Source organism: Chiloscyllium plagiosum, chromosome 35, assembly GCF_004010195.1.
Source record: "Chiloscyllium plagiosum isolate BGI_BamShark_2017 chromosome 35, ASM401019v2, whole genome shotgun sequence".
Classification (NCBI taxonomy): Eukaryota; Metazoa; Chordata; class Chondrichthyes; order Orectolobiformes; family Hemiscylliidae; genus Chiloscyllium; species Chiloscyllium plagiosum.
Window position 1 is genome coordinate 9,636,349 of NC_057744.1, and position 27,169 is coordinate 9,663,517.

The 27,169-nt window shown below is 43.3% G+C and overlaps 1 protein-coding gene across 2 annotated transcripts in view; it reads right to left on the minus strand.

Moving 5' to 3' along the window:
- Positions 1-6,892: 6,892 nt before the first annotated feature.
- Positions 6,893-27,169, minus strand: part of LOC122540637 (palmitoyl-protein thioesterase ABHD10, mitochondrial-like) — a 35,910-nt gene continuing 15,633 nt past the window's right edge. For both annotated transcript variants that reach the window (XM_043676624.1, XM_043676625.1), the window contains 4 exons: positions 25,192-25,368; positions 17,523-17,634; positions 9,581-9,718; positions 6,893-7,451 (listed from right to left, as the gene is read on the minus strand). In XM_043676624.1, the coding sequence (XP_043532559.1) occupies positions 7,104-7,451; positions 9,581-9,718; positions 17,523-17,634; positions 25,192-25,364 (771 nt within the window). In that variant the 5' untranslated portion in view covers positions 25,365-25,368 and the 3' untranslated portion in view covers positions 6,893-7,103. The remainder of the gene's footprint in view (positions 7,452-9,580; positions 9,719-17,522; positions 17,635-25,191; positions 25,369-27,169) is intronic.

Here is a 27,169-nt window from a genome sequence, read left to right on the forward strand (position 1 = left end):
GTCTGGGGGAAATTGCGGTCTTTGGAGGAGGAGACCATCTGGGTTGTTCGATATTGGAATTGGCCCTCCTGCGAACAGATGCGGCGGAGACGAAGGAATTGGGAATATGGGATGGCGTTTTTACAGGGGGCAGGGTGGGAGGAGGTGTAGTCTAGGTAGCTGTGGGAGTCTCCATCAGTGAAGTTCAAGCACAAACTGAGATTTATTTTTAGTTCCCAGCTTTTTTGATACTAGTAACCTTAGTAAATGCTGTATTGTCCCTCACAACTAATTTTGAAGACTACTAGTGACAGATTTTTGTCCAGTGGAGACTCACACGGAATCTCTGGAATGGTAGGCTTAACATACAATGAACGCCTGAGGGTCCTGGGATTGTACTCATTAGAGTTTAGAAGGTTGCGGGGAGGTCGAATAGAAACATACAAGATAATGCATGGCTTAGAAAGGGTGGAAGCTGGGACGTTGTTCCCATTAGGCGGTGAGACTAGGACCCATGGGCACAGTCTTAGAATTAGAGGGGGTCAATTTAGAACGAAAATGTGGAGACATTTCTTCACCCAGATAGTGTTGGCCCTGTGGAATTCATTGCCATGGAGCGCAGTGGAGGCCAGGACGTTAAATGTCGTCAAGGCCGAGATTGATAAATTCTTGATCTCTCGGGGAATTAAGGGCTACAGGGCGAGTGCGGGTAAGTGGAGTTGAAATGCCCATCAGCCATGATTGAATGGTGGAGTGGACTTGATGGGCTGAATGGCCTTACTTCCAGTCCTATGTCTTAAGGTCTTATTTGGGTTCCATGGTGTAGCTGAATGTAATTTAAAATGTGGAGTATTGGGTCATGTTTCCTGCAACATTAAAAGGTTACAGATGTGCTGAAACAGATGCATAAATAGTTTACAAGGATGATATTAAATCTTTAAGCGCCATACCTGCCAAGAAAGGATGAACTGGCAAGGTTCACTTTCTCTTGAAAAGAGAAGGATGAGGATTGACCTAATGAAGTTATTTAAAAGGATGAAGGGTTTTGACAAATCAAACAGGAAATTTAGAAGAAACATCTTGACCCCGAGAATGGTGAGAGTGTGGAGCTTGTTCATCTTAATCATACCGTGTGATGACAGCATAGATTAATTTAAGTGGAATTCAGAGGAACATATGAAGGGACAAGGGAGAGAGGCTTCTGCTGATGGAATGGGAGGAGACTTGAGTGTAAGTTTTGGCTTTAACGTTTACTGACTATAGGTCTTCCCAAATGGTAACTGAGAGATGAAATCAAAGTTGTGTTTTTTTTGCTGTTCTGAAAACCTAACAAATTAGCAAGTAACAAACTGGCCTCAAGAAACTGTGCCCCAAAAATTAGGTTCCTTAAAGGAAATTTATATTTGAAACTAAAATGTTGTTGATGGCAGAGACAATGTGCTCCGACTCCTGCGGTGCCCACTGGCTATGCAAGGTCTCAAAAGTACTGTTAAACACTGTTATTCCCCTCTCTAGGGACATCCTGCATGATGGGTACAGTTTAGAATGGCATCATGGTCAGCCCAGACATGGTGGGCCGAAGGGCCTGTTCCTATGCTGTATTGTTCTATATTGTGAGATTTCGGGGGCCCTGAGGCATCAGCTGGCAGCATGCTCACAGCTGCAAGGTTCCTTGTGTACTTTTTTATTAGGGGGGTGTGTGACCTGATGGACAGGTCATTGAGGTCTGACTACTGTTGCAAAATAACGTGCAAGTGTGCATGTTTTAGTCGAACTAGATTTACCTCCTGAATTTTCACTCCAGTGTTATTGAACATCAGGAATTAAAATGGGGTCATAGCAGTAAAACGTTTGTAAAGCATTGTCTTACATTAGTATCAGTGTGGCAGTATAATTACACCACAGCCCCCCACCTAAAACAAAATTGTAGACTTTCAATCTTAAAGTTACTTCTAAAAGCCAATGCCAAATATTCTAATCTAATGTTTCTTCACAAAAGTTAAACCATTTTCTCCTCTACTCAATTATTTGGAGATATCACTGAAAGGGACAACCAGAAGATAAAGATTATTAGTATCTTCATATTCTAATTTTTTTTAAACTTTGAGTTGACAAATAGAACAGTTCCACTCTTCCCAATGCAATTAGTTTAATAAGATTGATGCTGCTCTTGAACACGAAGGACTGTTGCTGAATTTTTATGTGTAACAAATGTTTGACTTTAAATCCAACCTTGAGATGGTTGCTGAAGGTCAGTGTACCGCAACAAGGTCAAAGAATTATACGTCCAGGACTGCATCTGGGAACATCATAATCAAAGTCTTTCTGTAGGAGTCAAATTAATCCATTCAGATTGCAGCGCAAAACTTAGAAGTTTAGATAATTCTAGAATCGACGTGTAGATTTTTGCTAATGTTGTCTGTTGTAGCAGGGAATCTCTGGTTCATTCAGGATGTGGAGGTGGAGGTATTGGTGTTGGACTGGGGTGGACATTTCAGAAGTCACATGACTCCAAGTTATAGTCCAACAGGTTTATTTTAAATCACAAACTTTTGGAGTAACGTTAGGTGAAGGAGCAACGCTCCGAAAGCTTGTGACTTCAAATAAACCTGTTGGACTATAACCTGGTGTCGTGTGACTTGGTTCATTCATGGTGGAGGTGGGTAACTTCATTATTGAAACACTATGAGAAGAGTGCAGATTTAAGCTGGTCCATGCTATTGTTTAACTACTCCTCACTCAACTACTCCTCACTCGGGCATCTTACAACTTTTCTGAGCGGTTTTCAATTTGCCACAAGCTCTGAGTGATAAGAGTTGTTCACTTTTAGAGTTCAGGCTTCAGTTGTATTAACTGTCAGCAATCTGATGTGTACACATCATCCAAAGACCAGGACTGTCTTTAACCTTTGTCTTTAACATACTTTTTTATTTAAAATAAAGTCTTGTGAAGGCAAAAGCGTTGAAGAGTTCACTTTATGTTTACAAAACACGCAAAGAATAATGATCCTGCCTTTGTTTATGTAGCAGTGGTTCACAGTTTTGGGGCCTTTATGAGAAATTGTCTGTTTCAATGCTGTTATTTAATTTTACAACTTACTGTACAGCGTTGTTTTTGTTGTAACGCGAAACTGTTCAGATATAATAAAACGCAAAATCCATTTTGTGTCTATATTTTTAAATTTCCAACTTTTTAACTCCGCTTCCAGTTGCAGTTAAAGCTCCATGTGCATTGGTTGCTGTCCGGGGCTTGTCTCAGATATTTATTCTTCATGCGTCAATCCAGAAAGTAAATCTTCACTAGATTTTTTGATCCTTAAGGGAAAGCTGAAGAGAAGTGTAAGTGGCTCTGGCCCAAGTGGAATGGTGGAGATATAGTCACAATAATGTCACTGAATTAATAGCCATGATGAGGAGGTCCCGGTGTTGGACTGGGGGGGGAGGGGCGGAGAGAGAGTCAGAAGTCACATGACACCAGGTTATAGCCTTTGAAATCACAAGCTTTCGGAGCGCTGCTCCTTCATCGGGTAACCTGATTAATATATGTGAAGTTGGAAGCTCGTATTGTTAATGGTAACCATTGAAACTATCATTGTCTAAACCCACTTGGATCATTAATGCCCATTAGGGAAAGGAAATCTGCCGCCCTTACCTGGACTGGTCTACGTGTGACTCTTAACCGCCCTCTGAAATGACCATGCAAACTATTCAGTGCAGGGCAATTAGGAATAGACAACAAATTCTGGCCTTGCCAGCGACACTCTCAAATCAATACAAATTAGTATCCAAGGGATCATGAGTGCAGGGCTCCCTCCTGTAATAACCTGGGGATATTGGTGGAGATCCACTACTGAATGCTCATTGGAGATCTGGCTATAACTTTTAAAAGGAAAAATTATTATTTTGATCCTTAAGGGAAAGCTGAAGAGAAGTGTAAGTGGCTCTGGCCCAAGTGGAATGGTGGAGATATAGTCACAATAATGTCACTGAATTAATAGCCATGATGAGGAGGTCCCGGTGTTGGACTGGGGGGGGAGGGGCGGAGAGAGAGTCAGAAGTCACATGACACCAGGTTATAGCCTTTGAAATCACAAGCTTTCGGAGCGCTGCTCCGAATGAAAACTATTAATTGGTATGAGGAATGGAACTAAGTCTGTTCAGAGGCCAGGTCTGTCAAAGCCTAAATAGTCTTTGCATAATTGTCCCCAATCTTGAGAATTTTGATCTTAATGGAGTTGACTGCTACCCTTCCACTGAAGATGCTACAAGGGATTGGGAGAACCCCCCCTAGAGAAAACTGGCCATCAATCCTCGATATATTCACATGGAAACAACACACAGACTGAAACAGCATTGCAGATGAACACCTGCAACTTTATAATGATTTCAACAGGAACTTGAGACTTGGTCAATGCTACCGGGTCACATTTTGTTTGCGATCGTTGTACAAAGTGGCATGACATTTCCCCAGGACCAATCAGTCTCTGCACAGATGTCTTTGAAATACCTTTGCAAATGTTTTCACCAGCCACTTACCTTACCTCTCAGCCTAATCAGTAACAACTTCATTGGATATAAATGCCAGTTAGATGGTTTATTAAACTGAATCCGTCTCCGTGGGCAGAGTACACCAGTAAGCAGTTTGTTAGCTGACAACGTGAACCATATTCTGCAGCTCCTATTGCAGAGCCCTATTGCATTAGCTGATCAAAGGTAATAGAACAGCCACAGCCTTCCTTACTGGGAAGGAGCATCAGACAGGTTCTCTATCCCTCATCGCTATGCAGAGACCGTTGCATTTTATCCTCATTATGAACAAAGAATTTCACTCCCCATCGCCCCTCCCCCCACAGTAACTTTGTTAAACACTCCAGATGACAATTTTAATTTTGCTTAGTTACTTCTCCATATGATGGGTGCTATTTTTAACCTTGGCCAGCAGGGGGCCATAATCTAGTGAGGTAGATTTATTCCCTTGTTGGACCAATCCCCTCCTATTCTTATTCAATAGGAATCTGTAAAGGACATGATGTGCATCCCACCAGATTAGGTTTTTGATTGGGAGTGTTGTGGGAAATGGAGGGAGGGTCGTTTCGATGAAGAATGGTGAAGTCAAAAGTGCAATACAGAGGACTGAGCTCGTATTGTCAAGATGCCTAGCTGTTCCAAATGAAAAAATACAGAAGGGCTGGCCATTCCTAATGCAAAATGTTTCACACATTCCAGAGGCGAGACTATTGTTGTAATGAAACAAAACTGCTAGTTTCTGTCAAGATAAAGTGATCGAAAGGGACAGGGGAAATTATAGCCTCAGACATTAACGTAGAGATTCTCATCAAGCTGTATTAAAGAATACGTTTGAATTTCTTTTTCACTCCCTGTCATGCCAGTATTCCAACCACTTTAAGCCACTGCCAAGTTTTCAAGGGGAGGTGATTCCCCAGTTTTGCTGCAACTTATCTGGGATCAGCTTTTGCAAAATTGTGGGAATTTCAACTCAAAGCTGCCCCGGAAGGGAAAAATATGCATTTTCTTATGAAGTTTAAGGTATGTACTCTACCTTTAAGAGACTGAATGTTCTTCTGAACTGAGAGCTTATAAGACCTGTGCATATGACTAATGGCAGTCCTAGAGTGTACCAGAAAATTCAAAATATGTAACATTTGGCTGTGAAATAGATACCTGAGTCTTGGTTAATGTTTTGACAACAACTTGAATTTAACCAAATCAGTTTAAATTTTGCCTCAAGATACTAAAATGCAATAGAGTTTGAATTTATTGTTTTGCCAACATCGAACCAATGAGATGATCTGATGTTGCAAGCCATTTTGAAAATTGGTCAGATAGCAATTGCCATAGAGAGAGAAAAACCCCTGGAGAGCTAATTGCCAATCTAACGTCTTGCTCGCAAAGAAATTAGAAAACACTCTCTATCAAAGGTACCTTTTCATCTGAAACATACTCGCAGTAAAACGAAAGAAGACGACCCGGGGAATTCAGCAGCTAGAAGAGTGCAGACACAGAAGAAAAGGCACTGTGTGGTTTTGAAATTTAGTTCTTGTAGTTTTAGTAAGGGTCTTATTGGAACAGGTTATTGTTATAGAGTTGGAGGCAGATAGTAAGCAGTTAAGAGAAAGGGGGGCTTAGATTTGTGAATGGTTTTTGTTTAATGTTCATTTTTAGAGTTAGAAAATAAATTCATGTTATTTTGTTTAAATAGTTAATAGTGGAGTTCTCCGTCACTCATATTTTAACAGATTACAAGATGTGGCAATGTGAGCTTTTCTGGGTGTTTGGTTTAATTAACAGAAGGTTTGCCTCTGTGTCTTAACAATTTATGTAGTACCTTTGGAACCTTGGATCATCTCAATGCAGTCAGCAGCCAATTAAATACTTTGAAATGTCACCCGCTGTAATGTTTTACACTTGGCAAGTGTCTTTCCCCTTAGAATGCCTACAGTATGGAAACAGGTCCTTTGTCCCAACAAGTCCATACCGATTCCCCCAACGAGTAACCCACCCAGACCCATTCCCCCTACCCTATTACTCGACATTTACCCCTAACTAGAGGACCTAGAGGAAACAGACCTTAAGTCAGTTCCAAAACAAATCAGTAAGAAATTCTAATGCAGGGACTGTTTGACAGACTCAGCAGATTCGGCAGCATCTAAAGAGAGTTAGCATTTCAAGTCCAGTACGACCCTTCTGAAGAAGTTTGAAGTCACAGCTAACTCGAAATATTAACTATGACACTTTAAAGTACTCAGATTTCTGAGCACCCAGAGTATTGTGTACATAAACAGTGAACTTTAAGAGCCACACATATATAAAAAATATATTCCACATCCTTTCTAAGCTGTTTGAAGTTGCCTTTCCACCGGTGAAATAACTGAGGAGCAAAACATTGTAAAGTCTTTGGCAGTTATACAAAGCCTTTATTCGCTGTGGAGATTATGTCTGATCACATTTCCTCAAATATAAAGAATATTCTAATTCAACAGCCGCAGTTCTCTAACATTCGCCCTTGATTTACGACAGCACAAAACAAAAACAGAGGTGAAGCCCCTGCTTAATCTTTTTGGTTAACATTAACTGACAATGAATTCCAACACAACTATGTTTCTTTCATTTTAGATCTTTCTCGGTTAACTTTTGCAGTAGCTCACTAACGACAGTAGTCAGAAGCTTGATATCCTCATCCTCTGAAAACCTGTGCTCTGCATTTTTTCGGAGGATGATGTCCACATCATTGCTGACAAGTTGTTCTGCCACTTTGACGGAAACATGCCAGGGGACCACGTCATCCTTCATGCCATGCAAGAGCCGCACTGGGCATAAGATGTTGATGCTGCTTTGTAGCAGACAGTGCTCCTCTGACTCCTTTATAAAGTTATATCTCATGGTGTAGAAGCCACTGGCACTGTACTTGGATGGCATATTGTATTTGCCTGTCCTCTCAATATCTGCTCTGGCCTGACAATGAAAGAAAAGAGGGAGGGAAAGGACACAGATTAGGCACATGCAATAGGAGAGACAGAAATCTCATCCATTTCTAACAAACTTGATAACAGAAATTGCTGCAGAAATCTCAGCAGAGGCTCTTTGGAAGCAGGGTCAATACGTTAAGCTCAGGTGTTACTGAGCTTCTCCAGCAATTTATGTTTTTTTTTTCAGATTTTGAGCGTCCACAGTTCATTGTTCTGTAAAAGTTGCAAGGACTTGGTAGGGCACGTGGGCGCAATTGAAATTCCTGATGAAGGGTTTATGCCTGAATTTTCGACTCTCCTGCTCCTCGGATGCTGCCCGACCAGACGTGGAAGGAATCCATCAACACTGCAGAAATACTTCAATGCCACTTATAAGAAAAGGTGAGACTTCGGAGGGAGTACCTTTATTGAAACTAAGCAACCCTGTAATTTTCTCAAAACATAGCATTACAAACAGGGCTTGGCACGTTGTCCAATTAACATCCTTTGCGTGTATCTTTTCCTTCAGTTGAATTGGGCAGGGCAGTGCTTGGAGTAAGAAGCACCTAGGGGTCCCTACCTCTGAGCCAGGAGGTCTGGGTTCAAGTCCCACCTGCGCCAGAGGGGTGTAATAACATCTCAGAACATGCTGACTCGGCAATATTTAAAAGAACACCTGGGAACTGACGTCAGCTGGTGTCAACTCCCTGAAATCTGCGATGGCATCTCTACACTTCACAGAATTAAAAATCACAGCACACCAGGTTATAGTCCAACGGGTTTGCTTGGAATCACTAGCTTTCAAAGCACTGCTTCTTCATCACTGTGCAATCCTGTTGCTGTAAAGTCTGCGTCTTATGATTCTGTTCCACAACCACCTGATGAAGAAACAACACTTTGAAAGCTATTGATTCCAAATAAACCTGTTGGACTATGACCTGGTATTGTGTGATTTTTACCTTTGTCCATTGTTATGGACAAATTGTTATGGTACAGAAGGCACCCGTTTAGTCCACCTTGTCTGCACCAAACCAAAAACTATTGTTCCAATAAACCTATAAGGCTGTAGTTAAAAATAATGGAAAATCTTAAAAAGCTCAAGAGGGCACGAAGCGAGCCATGTTTTGCCACCAATCCAATTGCCTTAAGCCCTCGTCAAGTTTGCACAGAGAGGAAATTCCACAAATAAGGTGCAAAGTATCTCATTGAAATTCTACCCAGCTTGGGATCAGCTCTTGCAACCATGACAGGCTGTTGGCTCAAAGCTGTCTCAGAAAGGAAGAACGTGCATTTATGTAGCACCTTTTTGGAAACCTCAGATCACCTCAAAGCACTTGGCAGCCAATTAAATACTTTGAAATGTCACCACTGTAATGTTTTACACTTGGGGTGTGCCTTTCCCCTCCGGTCAGATCTAAAGCAAATCAGGTAAAGAATTCTAATGCACAGAATGCTACAAAGACTTAGCAGGTCCAGGAGCATCTGTGGAGAGAGAAAGCAGAGTTAACGTCTTCTTCAGAACTCTGAAAAACCTCTGAGTGAGCTCTGTCATACAGAGGTGGAAGCTGGAATGTTTTGAAATAGCCGAGTCCTGGTGAATAAGCAGGCTGCCATAAAAAAATAAAAGAGTGCAAAATATGAACTAAACATTGAAATAGTATGTTTGGAGAAGGTCAAGAGTGTGATGCTGGAAAAGCACAGCAGGTCAGGTCAGTATTCGAGGAGGAGAATCTATGTTTCGGGCAAAAGCCCTGCTCCTCGGATGCTGCCTGATCTGCTGTGCTCTGCCAGCAACACACTCTTGACTCTAATCTCCAGCATCTGCAGTCCTCACTTTCCCCCAGTTTGGAGAGGGTGTCAAGGGAATGAATGGGGGCAATATACCGACAATCATCACTTAGCTAGGAATATAATTATTCACAATAAAAGCAGAATTTGCAGCAAATATAGTCCTGCAAAACAAAAAGGGCACACGGCCTTTGTCACAAATTCTAAAGATTCATCTATCTTGTCTCTTTACAGATTTTTACGAATTTCAGCATTTTCTGACTTGTTTTTTCAGATATGCCGTACTCTCTCACCTGTTTTTTTCACTCATTCAACTATTTAAACATTAGTGCACTTACAATCTCTTACCTCGGAGGGGAGCTGGTCCAAAAGAGTTACAAAATGATCAGCAGCTGTTGCTATACCAACCAATCCGGCCACTCTCTCTGGCTTTGCAAGGGCAGCCAATAACATAAGCCAACCACCCATGCTGGAGCCAACAAGAACCTGAAATAATGAGGATAGAGAAGGAAAGACATTTAGCTAAGACATGAAATTAACAGTCAAATAAATGATAATATCCCCAAAACGTGGAGATGTTAAAGGACCAGTGCACAAACCAGTACAGGTCTCATTCGTTCTATTATCACCACATTTTCAATTTAGCATGAAGTAGTGATTGGAACGAGATTGGCCGAGTGGATCACATTGAGTATGTGCTCCCTGACTGCGGCTGTTAACCTGGGCCAATCAGGGAGCCCTGGCCGACAGACAGAAACAGCACTACCACCCAGCACTGCCCTTTGATGTGAAGGGCAGTGTTTGTCACTGGCCACCCGGGTGTTTTCCTATCTTCCTGGTGGTGGAAATTGAAGAAAGATTCGTGCACTTTGTGTCTTTCACTGTGTCTCACACCTGCACACACACACCATGGGTGCTGGGGATAAAATAAGCACTACCGCACTTAGGCGGTAGTGTGGGGGTTAAGAAAAAAAAAGAAAGAAAAAATAAATAAATAAACCAGCGATTCAGCACTGCCCTTTGATGTGAAGGGCAGTGTGTGTCACTGGCCACCCGGGTGTTTTCCTATCTTCCTGGTGGTGGAAATTGAATAAAGATTGGTGCACTTTGTGTCTTTCACTGTGTCTCACACCTGCACACACACACCATGGGTGCTGGGGAGACTGCCTGCCCCTCTTCCGCGGTTACGTTAGAGCCCGGGTGCCCTTGGAGAAGGAGCACGCGGTCTCCACCAACACCCTGGAGTTGTTCAGGGGGAGGTGGGCACCGGAGTAAGTGGAGTGCATTATTTCTCCCTCCAACTCTATTTTGATTTAATCCCTGCCCTCCCCTTCACTGTTTGATCACACAGCATTGCCCTTTGTAGAGGGCACTGCTTGTCACTGGCCACCCGGGTGTTTTCCTATCTTCCTGGTGGTGGAAATTGAATAAAGATTCGTACACCTTGTGTCTCTCACTGTGTCTCACACCTGCACACACACACCATGGGTGCTGGGGAAAAAAATAAGCACTACCGCAGTTAGGCAGTAATGTGGGGGGTTTGGAAAAAAAACTACTCCTGTTAGGCGATAGTGTGGGAGGCAAAGGAGAAAAAAATCGAAACAGGAATCTCTCAGAGGACCTCCTCGTGGGTCTGCTTCTGGTCTTGGCCAAACTGGCCATAAACAGGTCCAGGCAGCGGGCCGTGGAGGGGGTCGTTAGGGCTGACTGCCTGCCCCTCTTCCGCGGTTACATTAGAGCCCGGGTGTCACTGGAGAAGGACAATGCGGTGTCCACCAACACCCAGGAGTTGTTCAGGGAGAGGTGGGTGCCGCAGGCAGTGGAGTGTATTATTTCTCCCTCCAACTCTATTTTGATTTAAACCCTGCCCTCCCCTTCACTGTTTGATCACACAGCATTGCCCTTTGAAGTGAAGGGAACTGCTTGTCACTGGCCACTTGGGTGTTTCTTTTCTTCCTGGTGGTGGGAAATTGAATAAAGATTTGTACACCTGGTGTCTTTCACTGCGTCCCTCACCTGCACACACACCACACACACAAAAAAAGAAACAGGAGTCTCAGCACTACCCCGTTAGGCAGTAATGTGGGGGAGAAAAAAGAAAGAGGAGTCTCTCAGAGGACTCTTTGTGGGTCTGCTCCTGGGCCTGGCCAAACTGGCCATAAACAAGTCCAGGCAGCGGGCCATGGAGGGGGTCGTTAGGGCTGACTGCCTGCCCCTCTTCCACGGTTACGTTAGAGCCCAGGTGTCTCTGGAGAAGGAGCACGCGGTGTCCACCAGCACCCTGGAATTGTTCAGGGAGAGGTGGGCACCGCGGGGAATGGAGTGTATTATTTCCCCCTCTGACTCTATTTTGATTTAATCCCTGCCCAGCCCTTCACTGTCTGATCACGCAGCATTGCCCTATATCGAGATGACTTGGGGTGTGGAAGAAACCAAGTGGGAGAGAAGAAGCCAGGGAGAGATGGAAGTGTTCAGAACTGGTGTTCAGGAGTGGATCCAAAGTTGTGGAGTTGAGGCTAGGATGAGATCAGTCAGAATCATGTTAAATGGTGGAGCAGGCACGGGGGCTGAATGGCCTCATCCTAGTTATGTTCAGAGGGAAGCTGCAACAGTTAATAAGTAAGAGTCAATACATGTTAATAAGTTAGCAACAGTTGATAAATTATTAAGAATTGTATCAGTAAAAAGGTAGTTAATATAAAAGTTAGTAAGTGCTGGTAAGAGTTGGTAAGTTAGTAAGAACTAGTAAAAGTTAGTGTCAGTAAGAGATAGTAAAGTGTTAATAAGAGCTGGTAAGTGGAGATTTAGGGCACTTAGATTCAAGGCAACCAATAAGTTTTAACCTGAAAATTACATTTAATGCATCATAAAGATATGTTTTCTAAAAATGAAGCAATTGTCCTTTAGCATGCTTTCATATAGCACCAGATCATATTAGGAGTGCTAAATGTGGAAAAGAAGTTTTACTCTTTGAAGAATAATCTCTACATTTTCTAGAATACGCTTATTTTGGAGGAAGGCGTAAAGAGTAAAATAATGCAAACAATGCAGTACTGCCCACTCTACACATACTAACCATTCTACACAAGCTATATACATATAAGCTCACTATTGTTATCTTTATCAGGAATACCAATCTTCCAGCAATGTCCTGGCAATTCCAGGAATTAAATATTGATTTCCTGATCATTGATATGCAAACCAGAAATCACAGATGCATTATAATCTTGCCCTGTGGCAAGGCAATTCTGAGATTAGACACTCCAACAATAAAATAAAGACAATTGTTAAAATAGTTTTAATCCTGCATTCATCAACCACCATCGAACACCCCAAACCTCTCCTCAAAACACCATCCTCTTCTTCAATGCAATTCCACACATGCTGGCTACCCTACAGCAACTCTCTCAAGTTACCACTGTACACCCGAGATGTATATATAGTTCCGTGCTGTCCAGTTTTGAAACCTCGAAGAGGCATTGTGATCAAGCCTGATCTGAAAGCCAGACTAATGTACTTTGTGGGACAGATTGTGGAATAGGTGTAACAGCCCTGGTGATTTTTCCTCACTTTTGTCCAATGCATTGAGATTAAATGTGTAGTTCAGAGCTAGCTTAAGTTGAACCCATTATAACCAAGAAGCTTTTGCTGTGCATTTGGAGGGTAGTGGCATGGCAGCAATATCACTGGGCCAGTAATTTACAGCTCTGGAGTAAACACTCTACAGACACGGTTTCAAATCCCCCTCAAGGCAGCTGGTGGAACTTAAATCCAAGTATTAGTCAAATTATTAATGATCATGAGACTACTGGATTTACATAAAATTTGGTTCACTCGTATCTTTTAGGGGAGGAATCTGCCAACTGTACCTACATATGAAGAGATCGACACTGATGTGGTTGAGTCTGACCCGCTCTCTGAAATGGCCTAGCAAGTCACTCAGTCAAGAAGGTGGCTCACCACCATCTTTAAGGGCAATTCAGGACAGGCAATAAATGTTGACCTTGCCTGTGGCACAACCCAAGGAAAAAGCAAAAAAAAAAAAGCAGCCGACTGGGCAATGCTTCCATTGTACAAAAACTACTGGAGAGCTAATGTGAAGTGTTTCATTTCTCCTGGCAAATCCTTAGGTAGGCAGCCTCTCCCTGGAGTATACTCCTTCCAAAAAGCAACAATAGCTGCTTCCAGCTGGTTAGTACATTGGCTGGTTCATTGCTGTTTTTGCGTCCAGCCTGTCATATCCAAGTAGCACAATGACATTTCAGCAGAGTGGCTGCCTGTTTTAAGAGCATGAGAATTTTTCACCGTGAGGATTAAAAGAACACTGTTTTGCGTTGAAGCCTTCACTTCCCCGGTTCTGGTTAATAATTCACAGGAACAGAAATATCCCTTTAAGAACATTAGATTCTGTAAGTGTACACACATTTCTCAATGAGTTCCACAGAATGAGCCAGCTCAGGAGTCAGCCATTCAGCCCATCGCCCTTGTGTCACCTCTTTGAAGAGTTACCCAATTGGTCCCACTCCCTATCTTTCCTTCCTCCTCCTGCACATACTTCCAATAGTCTTTCAGAAGTTACGAATGAATCAGCTTCCACCTTTTTTTCAACTGCGCATTCTAGTAACTCACTGAGTAAAAATGTTTCCTAATACCATCCCTGGTTCTTTTGAGAGAGTTACCTTAAATCTATTTCCCTTGGTTATAAAACCTCTGTCAGTGAAATACTTCCTCCTCACCGAATCTTTATGATTCTGAACTCCTCTTAAGAGAAAATCTAGGAAGAAGCTATTAAGTAGATTCCAACACTTTTGTGGCCAAATCAGCCCACTAATAACATGTGAAGTTTGGACATCTTAAACAACAAGAATTCTGACCTGGTGAACTCTCCCCCACAGCCCCTTCCACCCCAACCATTTCACCAACTTCTATAGATGCACTGCAGAAAGCATACTGACCAGTATGCTTTCTGCATACTGACCATACTGGTACGGTAACTGCTCTGCCCACAACCATAAGAAGCTACTGAAGGTGGTGTGCACAGCCCAGACCATCACAGAAGTTAACGTTCATCCATTTACCTTGCCGCGGAAAGGCACACAACATCACCAAAGACCCACCCCACCCTGGTAATGCTCTCCTACAACCTCCCCCATCAGGCAGAAGATACAGAAGCTTGAACACACACACACCAGCAGGTTCAAGAACAGTGTCTTCCCTGTCATTATTAGATTGATGAATGGACTCTCTAACTTCAAATAATGCTGATCTTGTTAATGTTATCTTGCTTAGTGCACGTCTTTTGCCATGTAACCTGTATGCCTTACTCTATCCAAGGCTCTTTTTCACCCTATGATCTGTTTGTCCTTGCTTACTATGATCTGCTGTACTGCTCATAAACAAAGCTTTCACTGTGCTTAGGTACATGTGACAATAAATCAAACCAAATCAAATGAGTGGATGGGGGAGTTCCCAAAATAGCTTTTCACAATGAGGGGTGTTTGGCAGGAAGTCTTTCTTGTGCCATGACTCTGTTACACACCAAGATTAGACCACCCCTTTACCCTCCCAGCTTTAGAATTCTGTGATTACTAAGGAAGACAAGGAATACATATAATTTCTTTACCTTTTGTTAATCCACATTTAAGTTTGCAAGTCTAAAGGGGCAGGGGGTGGTGCAGACAATAGAAACAAGCGTTTAAATAAATGTTTTAATTAGTGGACAACAAAGTTTTGAATTAGAAAATGCTCCCTCAGCCTGCAACTCTGAAGAGTACAAAGTTAAAAATCACACAACACCAGGTTATAGTCTAACAGGTATATTCAGAAGCACTAGCTTTCGGAGCACTGCTCCTTCATCAGGTAGCTGTGGAGCAAGACCAAAAGACAAGGAATTTATCTGTCAATTCTGTGTCTTATGATCCTTCTCCACAGCTACTTGATGAAGGAGCACCGATAGCTAGAGATTCCAAATAAACCTATTGGACTATAACCTGGTATTGTGTGATTTTTAACTTGATCCATCCCTGTCCAACACTGGCTCCTCCACATCCTGAAGGGTACAGACCAAGGAGGTTTGAGGTTTGACCTCCAGTCTATGGCAGAACTGCTTTACTGCAGGGTAGGGGAGTCCATAACCAGAGGGCACAGGCTTAAGTTGAGAGGGGCAAGATTTAAAAGAGACCGGAGGGGCAACTTTTTTACAACAAGGGTGGTGTGTGTATGGAATGAGCTGCCAGAGGAAGTGATGGAGTCTGGTACAATTGCAGCATTTAAAAGGCATCTGAATCGGTATATGAATAGGGAGGGTTTAGAAGGATGTGGGCTAAATGCGAGCTAGATTAATTTAGGATATCTGGTCAGCATGGACGAGTTAGACTGAAAGGCCTGTTTCCGTGCTGTACATCTCTATGACTCTCTGACTTTATGCTAATTAACTGCCCACCTTGTTTTTGCTGATTAGGAGGGACAGATAAAATAAGCCTGAGTGCAACTGAAAGAGAATGTCATTTTTATTTAAGTTTAGAAGCTACAGCTACAGAAGGGTGCAGAGATTCCCTTATGAATATAAATCATGTAGTCTCTTCTCGAGATTAACGGCCTTCTATGGGGAACTATGGGCATCATCTGTCTCCCAAGAACTGACACAGCGTGCGTTGGTAATCTAGTGACCTATTCATCAATGCCACCCTGAGCTGTAGTCCTTACTTTGTGCTGTGCCATTTTCCCTCCCATCCAAAACCACTCGTCAAGCAACAGAAATTAATCAAGGCTCTTTAGACAGCACCTTCTAAACTTGCAACCACTTCCACCTAGAAGGACAAGGGCAGAAATACACTACAGCAAGTTCCCTTCCAAGCCACTCATCATACTGACTTGGGAAGATAATTGCGGTACCTTCCATTGTCACTGGGTCAAAATTCTGGGTACCAATACCAAACAGACTGCATGGTTCAAGAAGACAACCAGGGATGGACAATAAACGCTGGGTCTTGTCAACACTCATGCCCCATGAATGGATTTTAAAAATGTCAAGATAACTCACAAATTATCTTTAAAGTACACCCTTTTTTTGTCAGTTTTTGGTTTAAAACAGCCCTTTTCCATTTTAGGCCGCAGCGGAGAACAAATTTTTAAAAATTTAAAAGATCTGTCTTCAGATGAGTCACCTGTGGAGCCGCCTACAGCACCAAAAGCAGATGCATTTATATAGCGCCTTTAACATAACATGACATCTCAAGTTGCTTCAGAGGAACATAATCAGACAATCATTTAACATTAAACCGAGGAAACCTATTAAGATCAATAGCTTGGTCAAAGAAGCAGGCTTTAAGGAGTCCCTTAAAAGTAGACTAAAAGGGTAAAGATGTGGCAGGCTTAGGAAGGGAACTGTAGAGTTTCGGTCTTAAATGGTTGAAGGGAAGGCCACCAACGTAGTGAAAGAAATCAGGGGTGCACTAGAATCTGGGAAACACAAAGATCTCCGAGGGTCAGAGGAGGTTAGAGGAAGGGAGGTAGTGAGGTCCTGGAGCACAAGGATAAGAACCTTAACACTACCGCTGGCTTCTGACACTCAGTATTCATCTTTGTAAGGGTACAGGAGATCCAGCAGTACTCTGCTATATTCTGGATTAGTGGTGCTGGAAGAGCACAGCAGTTCAAGCAGCATCCAAGGAGATTCGAAATCGACCTTTCGGGCAAAAGCCCTTCATCAGGAATAAAGGCAGTTAGCCTGAAGTGTGGAGAGATAAGCTAGGGGAGGGTGGTTGTGGGGAGAAAGTAGCATAGAGTACAATGGGTGAGTGGGAGAGGGGATGACGGTGATAGGTCAGGGAGGAGAGGGTGGAGTGGATAGGTGGAAAAGGAGATAGGCAAGTAGGACAAGTCCGGACAAGTCATGGGGACAGTGCTGAGCTGGAAGTTTGGAACTAGGGTGAGGTGGGGGAAGGGGAAATGAGGAAACTGTTGAAGTCCACATTGATGCCCTGGGGTTGAAGTGTTCCGAGGCGGAAGGTGAGGCGTTCTTCCTCCAGGCGTCTGGTGGTGAGGGAGCGGCGGTGAAGGAGGCCCAGGACCTCCATGTCCTCGGCAGAGTGGGAGGGGGAGTTGAACTCTGCTATAGCCCACTATGAATGACTATCATCAGAGGAGAAGAGGAGGGAAAGACTAAAGATGGGGATACGGAAACAAATGGTAGCTGTTTCACAATCGAACATAGGGAAATGAAGTCGGGCCCAACTTGTTAAATGAATGATAACGATATGGAAATAAACACGTGGGTATAAGTGCTGACCTGTGGTCCTGTAGTGAGAGTGTCCAAGACTGTCAGCACATCATTCTTCCAATCTCCCAATTTGCAGTCCTCAGAATCACCTTCGGAACTGCCACAGCCAGTGTAATCAAACCTGCAGATAGCAGCACAGACTAGCTCAGATAAAAGACAGCCTGATTAAAAAATAAAACAAACTAAATTCATATTTTAGGTAAAATTTGACACAAACATAATCTGTATCATGGAAATGCTACATTTTAACTGACAAGGATTAAACTTGCATCAGTAAACCATGCAAGTTGCTAAATGCAGTGATTAGTGAATCTATTTTATCAGATATGGAAGTAGATTAAGTCTGCATACTGTAGGTGGCCAAACAGTTCAATGGCAGCACAATCTTGGAGTTCCACTGCAGTACTGAGCAATGTCTTTGATCTTTCTCAGGGGACATCGCTGGACAGACCAAAAGCCTGTTTCTCTGGCTTCTTGGCAAGACCACTGTCAAGTTGCTTTTAGTCTTAGAGAGATGGATAAAAGAATTTCTCTCCCCTTAATCAGCTCAGGAGATCAAAGGACATAAGAATCTCTTGTATTAAATATTCAGTTACATCACTGTGTTCTTAAATCATTGAATCCCTATAGTGTGGAAGCAGGCCATTCAACCCATCAAGTTCGCATCATCCCTTCAAAAGAGCATAGCACCAAGACCCACCCCATAATCTTGCATTTCACATGGTTAATCCACCTATCCTGCACACCTTTGGACTGCAGAAGGAAACCCAGACAGCCAATGGAAACCCACATAGACACAGGGAGAACGTGCAAACTCCACACAGACAATTGACCAAGGGAGGAACTGAACCTGAGTCCCACATGCTCTAAGGCAGCAGAGCTAACCACTGAGCTATTATGCCACCCAGTTAGCACTGGGTTTCTATAGGGTACTTCAGAGTTCTGAAATTGTAATAAAAATTAAATCCATTCATTTTACTTAAATCCAAAGTGGCTGTTCAGAGACTCTTCTACTTTAGAGACACAGAACTCTTTCATCTATTTGTTTTCTAAATTACATCTTTGAAATTATTGTAAGCAACTAGTGCTTTCATTCCCAGGAGTTGTAGACAGTGAAGTGTTCAACTAGCTTGAGTTCCAGACAGTATGTACACTTGCTCATTATGAACACTTTTATAATATATAGCACAAACGTAACAAAATAGTACAGAAATCAGTATCATTACCACATATCAAAACGTTGTTATTTTAAACATGTATAATTGACAATCACTTATCCAAAAAGGAACTAAGGGTATCAAAAGTTCTTTCTGGGTTCAGAAATTCTCCTTAAATTTGTCAGGTTTGCGAAGAAGTAAGACATATAGTGAGAATTGTTGTAATCAGGATTAACTGTTACACCCAGGCTGTGTTTATTCTGCTTGGCAAAAATCAGACCGTCAGAGATTGCTGTCTGTAATGGATTCAGTGCTGCCTGAGAAGTTATGTGAGCATCAAGGCAGCCAAAAATAAAAAGGAACTGCAATATTCTCCGAAATTAGCCATGACTTACCATCAGACCTTGCCTCCCTTTGCTAGGGAAGGAGTCTAATCAATACTGGCTCCCACTGTTCTGTTAAATTTGGAAACGTGCCATACAGGGAATAGCTGAGTACAAATCCGTGTCTGACGACTCTGACATTCTGGCACTTTTGCACAGTATTGATTTCCTTAGATCGTGAGGGCTCTCAAACTGTTAATTCTGCCAAGTTTTGCCATTCAATTTGACTCTGAAGTACTCAATGAGGAAAGGGTTATGCATTATTATTAAGCAGTTACTTGTTTCCGTGGAAACTATAACAAAGCTTGCAGTTCACAAAAGGAAACAAACAGATGAGTCTGGTTTTAATAAGATTTTGCAGATGCCATTTTTAAAAAAAATTGAAGCTTTCTTTTGAAAGCATGCATACATTACGTTTGTTGATAGTATCAACTTTGGCTCGAGCTCATGCACAAAAGGGTGAAATTCCTGTCACAAGCACATAACCAATGGTGTATATTTCTTCCTGTAATTAGCAAGTTTGCTCTCTGTGCAAAATGCACATTACCGAGCCAGATGTTCCCATAATAGAGGGCTGACTGTGCCAAGGTGCAGCAGGTGAGATGGGACCATTGGGCCTCTATCTTTCACATTCAAGGTGGTTAGAAATTAGGGAGAGATAAAAAAATGCACACAGATATTTTTTTCCTTTAGGAGAGGACGGTCATTCTCTTCAAGGTCTTTCAGAACAAATTTGAAAGATGAACCGTGAAGATTTCTCAGCGAAGCAGTGCAAACGTCAGCCTCTCCATCCAATGCCAGCACAGGTTTGAGTTTTAATAAGGTTGTGCACTCTCGCACACAAGTGAAGGCTCAGATTTCTTTGGCAGGCGTTGAACACTACAAATGCAATTCAAAAATGCATTCTTCCATTGAAGTGTTTGGTGCTGTAATAATCCCATAGATCCAGACCACAGGGTGTGTTATAATTTAATAACCCTTGACCAGTGTTAATGATAGTCGAGAATGTGGTGCTGGAAAGGCACAGCAGGTCAGGCAGCAGCCGAGAAGTTTCGGGTAAGAGCCCTTCATCAGGAAAGGCCCCTACCTGAAACGTCAATTCTCCTGCTCCTCGGATACTGCCTGACCTGCTGTGCTTTTCCAGCACTACACTCTCGACTCTGATCTCCAGTATCTGCAGTCCTCACTTTCTCCCAGTGTTAATGATATTCTAGCTACCAGATGCTTAGTGATATTTAAAAATGAAATGTTATTGCCTTAACCAGGCTTCCTAGCCACATAACGCACCCATCCTCATTGACAGCACTCTCATTTCTAGGTCAGAAGGTTATAGGTTTGAGCCCTAATGCAGTGATATAACACCAAAGTTCAATTGACATTCAAAACTATACTGTTGGAAGTACTGTCTTCAGATGAAACATTAAACTAATCATATACTCTAACTTAGGTGGATGGAAGTGATCTAATGGTGTTCCTCAGAGAAGATCCGGGAGCTCTCCTGACATTCTTCACCAACATTTTTCTCCACCAACACAACTGCAAGCAGATTATTTAATTGTTCTTTGCAGAATCTTGTAATGCACACATTTACACTGGGTGTGATCAATGGCAAGGCTAGTATTAATTGTTCAGATCCAGAACCCAGCACAGTGGCTCAGAGGTTAGCACTGCTGCCTCACAGCACCAATGATCTGGGTTTGATCCCACCCTCAGGCGACTGTCTGTGTGGAGTTTGCACATTCGCCCCATATCTGTGTGGGATTCCTCTGGGTGCTCTGGTTTCCTCCCACAGTCCAAAGATGTGCAAGAGGACATCTAGTAGGTGGACTGGCCATGCTAAATTACACGTAGTATCCAGTGATGTGCAGGCTAGGTGGGTTAGCCTTGGGAACTGCAGGGTTTCAGGAATGGGGTAGGTCTAGGTGGGATGCTCTTTGAAAGGTTGGCGTGGACTCGATGGGCTGAATGGCTTGCTTCCATGCTGTAGGGAGTCTATGAACCACATGCAGTCCATGGGCGGCACGGTAGCACAGTGGTTAGCACTGCTGCCTCACAGTGCTGGGGACCTGGGTTCAATTCCTGCCTCAGGCAACTGTCTGTGTGGAGTTTGCACATTCGTCTCTGGGTGCTCCAGTTTCTTCCTACTGTCCAAAAATGTGCAGGTCATGCTAATAGCATGTGAATTGGTCATGCTAAATTGCCTGTAGTGTTAGGGGAATGGGTCCAGGTGGGTTCCTCTTCAGAGGGTCGATGTGGACTTGTTGGGCCGAAAGGCCTATTTCCACACTGTAAGTAATCTAATCATAAGATGTAGGAACACTCACAGTGTTGTTAGGGGAGTGAGTTACAGGATTTTCACCCAGTGACAGTAAAGAAATAGTTAGACAGTTCCATGACAGGATGGTATTTGATGTGAAGAGGAACTAATAAGTGGTGATGATCCATACATCTCCTGTCTGAATGGTACTGAGTTTAGAAAATACATTCCTATAGTGGTTATACCTCCAAAACACTTTCTTGTGTCTGAAGCCTGTGAGTAGTGTTATATAAATGCTGTTTCATTCATTCTTTCAAGCCACCACCAGTAGAATAGGAAATCAAGCACAATGGATACCAGCAACAGTTTCCGAGTCTCAAAGACGTTGGATGTTTTGGTGGGAAGGTTTCCACACTTTGTAAAATGAACCATTTCAGAAAGTGCCTAACAAAAAGGAACCAAGTACGATGTTAAGAAATACCAGATATTATATCAATTGAGGGTAAATTTCATTTTAAAAGTTCACACATTAATCAGGATTGTTCATAGAGCAAGTGTGTGCCCTGTAAGTCCTTAGCAACTGATAATAGATTTATTATCTGTGACCAAATATTGTAAGCAATGAAAATAAAGATGTTGAATTGATTGCCTGCAATTGTTATAAATAGGAATATAAAATAAAATTTGAAGCATTCTACAGAGCAAGTCAACAGGATGTGAACTGTTGGTTCCTCTCCTTGTTTACTTACAGAATTGGTTATTTTAATTAGCTAAGTTAGTTGGCTGTGAAAACTTCTAAATGTCAATGCCTCAGCTCAGTAAGCAGACAGAGTACAATCAAATATACCAATGATTTTATTGTCCTCGACCATATCAAGCCATTTACTTCCTTCCTTCTTTATGTTTCTAACTATGTTTTCTACCTGAAAACCTATTTTGTCATCAGGTTATCTCCGTGACCTCTTTTCCTACCTCACAACCTCAGTTACAGAAGTGCAGCATAGAGAGAAGTCACTCAAACCATATTGGGGTCACAACTGAATTGCACACTGCTATGTGGGTGAATCCAACATTGGTAAGGAAGCTGGGCCCAAAGGGTGGTCAGTTTTATCTGAAAAATTGAAAAGAATCATCGAAATGAAAAAATGATTTAAAAACGTTTGTGAACTCATCGCACAGCTCAAGGTCCAATGAGTTATACAAAACAGTATAGAATCCTTACAGTGCAGATAGAGGCCAAAGTACTGCTAAAGGAACCTGGGTTACCTTACTACCATGGTTATACCTCCAAAACACTTTCTTGCCTCAAACGCACTTTGAAGTGTCCAAAGTCTGAGAGTGGTGTTATGTAAATGAAATTTCATTCCTTCTTTCATGCCACCCACCAGTAGAATAGGAAATCAAGCACAATGGATACCAGCAACAAGTTCAGAACCTCAGGCGGCTGGAATGAAATCCGGGTCCGTGGCGCTGTGAGGCAGCAGTGCTAGCCACTGTGCCACCCCAGACGGAGGAACATGGCCTCAGCAGCAAAGACGGCGCCCAAAGACGGCGCCTGAGAATCAGCGACTTCAATATTGATTTGGTCCAGGGGCAGTGTAGACAGCAGCAAAGCGATGGAGGATGGATCGCAGCGCAGGCATCATCGATGGGGATGAGCTATATCTTTTCATTCTTTTCATCCTTATTCTTAAGTTGTTCAAAATGACACCATTTCAAGACAACAAATACAAGCTCTTCACTGTATTTGTGTATTCTTACTGTAAAATAATCGTGACAATCAAATCACAATTCTGGTCCACCTCTCCATCAAGATCTATGTTAAAATCTTCCAGTGTGGAATATTTCCTTTAACTGGGAAGCTACCTCTTACCTAAGGCTGACATTAATGCAAAACCCAACACTATATCTAATCTTTGAGCACTGCCTTTGGACACGCAATGACACAGTCTTTGCCAAACTGTGCTCATACCAGGATCTTTTTTAAAAGAGTCACCCATCTGGCTCTTCAACGTGGCTTTGAAACTTAGACCACATATAGACACTACCTCAAGGCCCTTGAGAGGTTCCACCTACCTTATTTAAGATGGATTCTCACATCATCTGGGAGGACAGGAATTCTAACATTGGTGTCCTTGAAGCAGCCGATATCACCAGCATCGAGGCCGTGATTATTCAAAACCAGCTCGGCTGGGCCGGCTTTGTGCTGAGGATGCTGAGCTCTGACTGCCAAAGCATGGTGAGAGCATCAGACTTCGGAGCAGGAGTAGGTCATCTGGCTCTTTTGAACCTTCTCCACCATTCACTAAAATCTGGTTGTGGAATTCGTGCTGATACTGGGAACCAGCTCAAGGAAAGCACTCAAATGAGAGGAGGACTAAAGAAGCTTTCCAAAGGGTCCATGAAGGTTTCCTTTGAGAAATGCACGGTGGCACAGTGGTTAGCACTGCTGCCTCACAGCGCCGGAGACCCGGGTTCAATTCCCGCCTCAGGCGACTGACTGTGAGGAGTTTGCACATTCTCCCCACGTCTGCGTGGGTTTCCTCCGGGTGCTCCAGTTTCCTCCCACAGTCCAAAGATGTGCAGGTCAGGTGAATTGGCCATGCTAAATTGCCCGTAGTGTTAGGTAAGGGGTAAATGTAGGGGTATGGGTGGGTTGCGCTTCGGCAGGGCGGTGTGGACTTGTTGGGCCGAAGGGCCTGTTTCCACAATGTAATGTAATCTGAAAATCTAATATCAATAAATGGGAGACCCTCCATCAGACTAAACCAATGCAGAGGAAGCTCCTGTACAAAGGAACACAATTCTTTAAGAACACCCAGTGGCAAGAGGAAGTACGGAAAAGGAGCCAGAGGAAGGAACACCAATAATCTCAAGACTAAAAACCAATTCCACCTCCCAGGAATGTGTGATGAGAGACATGGCTCTAGGTTTGGGCTCAATAGTAACACAACGACCCACATAACCCATCACCAGTGACACGGAGTTTCCTCAGTGGGTAACCATACTCATTAGTGAGTGATTGCCAACATTCTATGGAAATTTTCTTCCCCAGGCGGCTATGTTCTTCAAGTTATTTAAGGCAGAACTAGTCAGAATTTCAGTAGGCAAGGAAATTAAGATCTATGGAGCAGACGGACAGGAAAGTGGAGTTCAGGCCATAACCAGATCTTAGCGAATGGTGCAGAAGGTTCAAAAGAGCCGAATGACATATTCCTGCTCCAAAGTCGGATGCTCTCACCATCCTGAGTGTGGGCAGGCTTGGTGTACAGCTGTTCTTTTCCTACCCCATATGTTTTTTGCACTTTCATATATTGCATAAAAACAGAGCCCAGCAAATTTATGTAGAACACAAAACATAGAAAAATAGAAGCCTTCTCCACCTTTCAACATGATCAAGGCTGATGATCCAACTCAGTACCCTCTTCCTGCTTTCTCCCATGATCCCTTTAACCCTAAGAGCTATATCCAACTCCTTCTTGAAAATAGTCAGTGTTTTGGACTCAACCACGTTTAGTGGTGGAGAGTTCCACAGGCTCCCCATTCTCTGGGTGAAGACATTCTCCTCATCTCGGTCCTAAATGGCCTACCCTGTGTCCTCAGGCTGTGACCTCTGATTCTGATTGCCACTTCAATGGCTGCTCTTTTTTTGCTATCACTGCCCTGGCCTGAAGCACATTCCAAGGTGTGCTTTTTGTTTAATGTGACTGTCTTTATAAACTTTTAAAGTTAAAAATCACACAACACCAGGTTATAGTCCAACAGGTTTAATTGGAAGCAAACCGGTTGGACTATAAACCTGGTGTTGTGTGATTTTTAACTTTGTACACCCCAGTCCAACACCGGCATCTCCAAATCATTTATAAACTTTCAGATGGTACCTGACAAAGGAGTGCCCTGCTGAACGACAGAACTCCTCCATGGCCAGTGCCTTCACTGCATTCATGTCGGACTTAAATCCTGACAGGAACACAACCCCGGGATTCCGTCCAGAAATTTTATGGTAGGCCAAACGAGGCAAAGACAGCCTTGTGAGAAACTGAATGGAAGTCATCTCTCTGTAATATAAAGAAAGTTTGTTGCAATATAAAGAAGTGCTACAAACAAACCCAAAGTATGAGTCAACACTCTGCAGTCAATTTTTCTTTTCTGTCCTATTACCAGTATAGCTTAAAGTAAATCTGGTTGTCAGTTTGTGCAACAGCTGGTTTGTGCTATAGAATAACACATATAGTGACGAGTTAAATTCCTGCACCAACTTAAGTTATTATGAAGGTCTCCCCTTCTCAACCTCTCCCCTTGCTTGAGGCATGGTGACCCTCAGGTTAAACCAACACTAAACATGTCTGTAATAAGAGAGCAGGACGATGATGACTTTACCAAAGTTCAAAGTAGTTGATGTCTTTTCATGTTTAAAAAAAATTTCTAGTTACCGCAAAAGTAATCATAAAAATATTTCAATACGCAAATTTGCAGAGCGACACACTATTTGAAGTTTCACACTCTCACAAGCTGACATGCCGCTGTATTTATGCAAAATTCCTAGGTATCCAGGCAACACAGTGGCTAGCACTACTGCCTCACAGCACCAGGGACCTGGATTCAATTCCACCCTCAGACAACTGTATGTGTGCAGTTTGCACATTCTCCCTGTGTCCGCTTGGGTTTCCTCCAAGTGCTCCAGTTTCCTCCCACAATCAAATGATACACTATGTGGATTAGCCTGGGCAAGTGCAGGGTTATGGAAGGGTGGGGAGTGGGGGAAAGAGATGCTTGTCAGAAGATTGGCAATGGTTTGGTGGGCTGAATGGCCTACTTCCACACTATAGGGACTCAATGATGATTACAGCTTGGCTAACAGGAGCAGTAACATTATACATTCACAGCACAAAAGCAGGCCATTTGGCCCTGTAAGCCCACACAGTCCTAGTCCTCCACAGGCATATCCTCCAAGCACACATTATCCAATCCTATGAATAGGAAGGGTTTAAAGGGATACGGGCCAAATGGGACTCGATTTATGTAGGATATCTGATCAGCATGGATGAGTTAGGGTGAAGGGTCTGTTTCTGTGCTATATGTATTTATGACTCTATCTACATAAACTTCTATTCCTTTCTCTGATCGTGGCCTGAACATTAGTGAGTATTTAACATGACATCAGCAATGCCTAGCTCACTCCCTAATTATCTTCTCAGTCAAAGCACAGGCTGTCATTACACCCACAGCGCTGCTCGGGGATTCTTGGATCCCAGATTTTAAGCGGTTGTGCCTTTGACTGTGCAAGCTGCAACGTTTGACAATGTGTTTCTAGGAAGTCTGTGGTAACTGGGCAGTTCAGCACACATTGGACAATGCAGCCAAACTGGCTGGTGCACTCCAACCCCTGGACAACACACCACACCAACCCCACCCTCTGGGCAGTGCACACTCCACTCCCCGGACAGTGCGCACTCCAACCCCACCCTCTGGGCAGTGCACACTCCACTCCCCGGACAGTGCGCACTCCAACCCCACCCTCTGGGCAGTGCACACTCCAACCCCTGGGACAGTGCACTCCAACCCCTGGACAACACACCACACCGACCCCACGCTCTGGGCAGTGCACACTCCAACCCCTGGGACAGTGCACTCCAACCCCTGGACAACACACCACACCGACCCCACGCTCTGGGCAGTGCACACTCCAACCCCTGGGACAGTGCACTCCAACCCCTGGACAACACACCACACCGACCCCACGCTCTGGGCAGTGCACACTCCAACCCCTGGGACAGTGCACTCCAACCCCTGGACAACACACCACACCGACCCCACCCTCTGGGCAGTGCACACTCCACTCCCCGGACAGTGCGCACT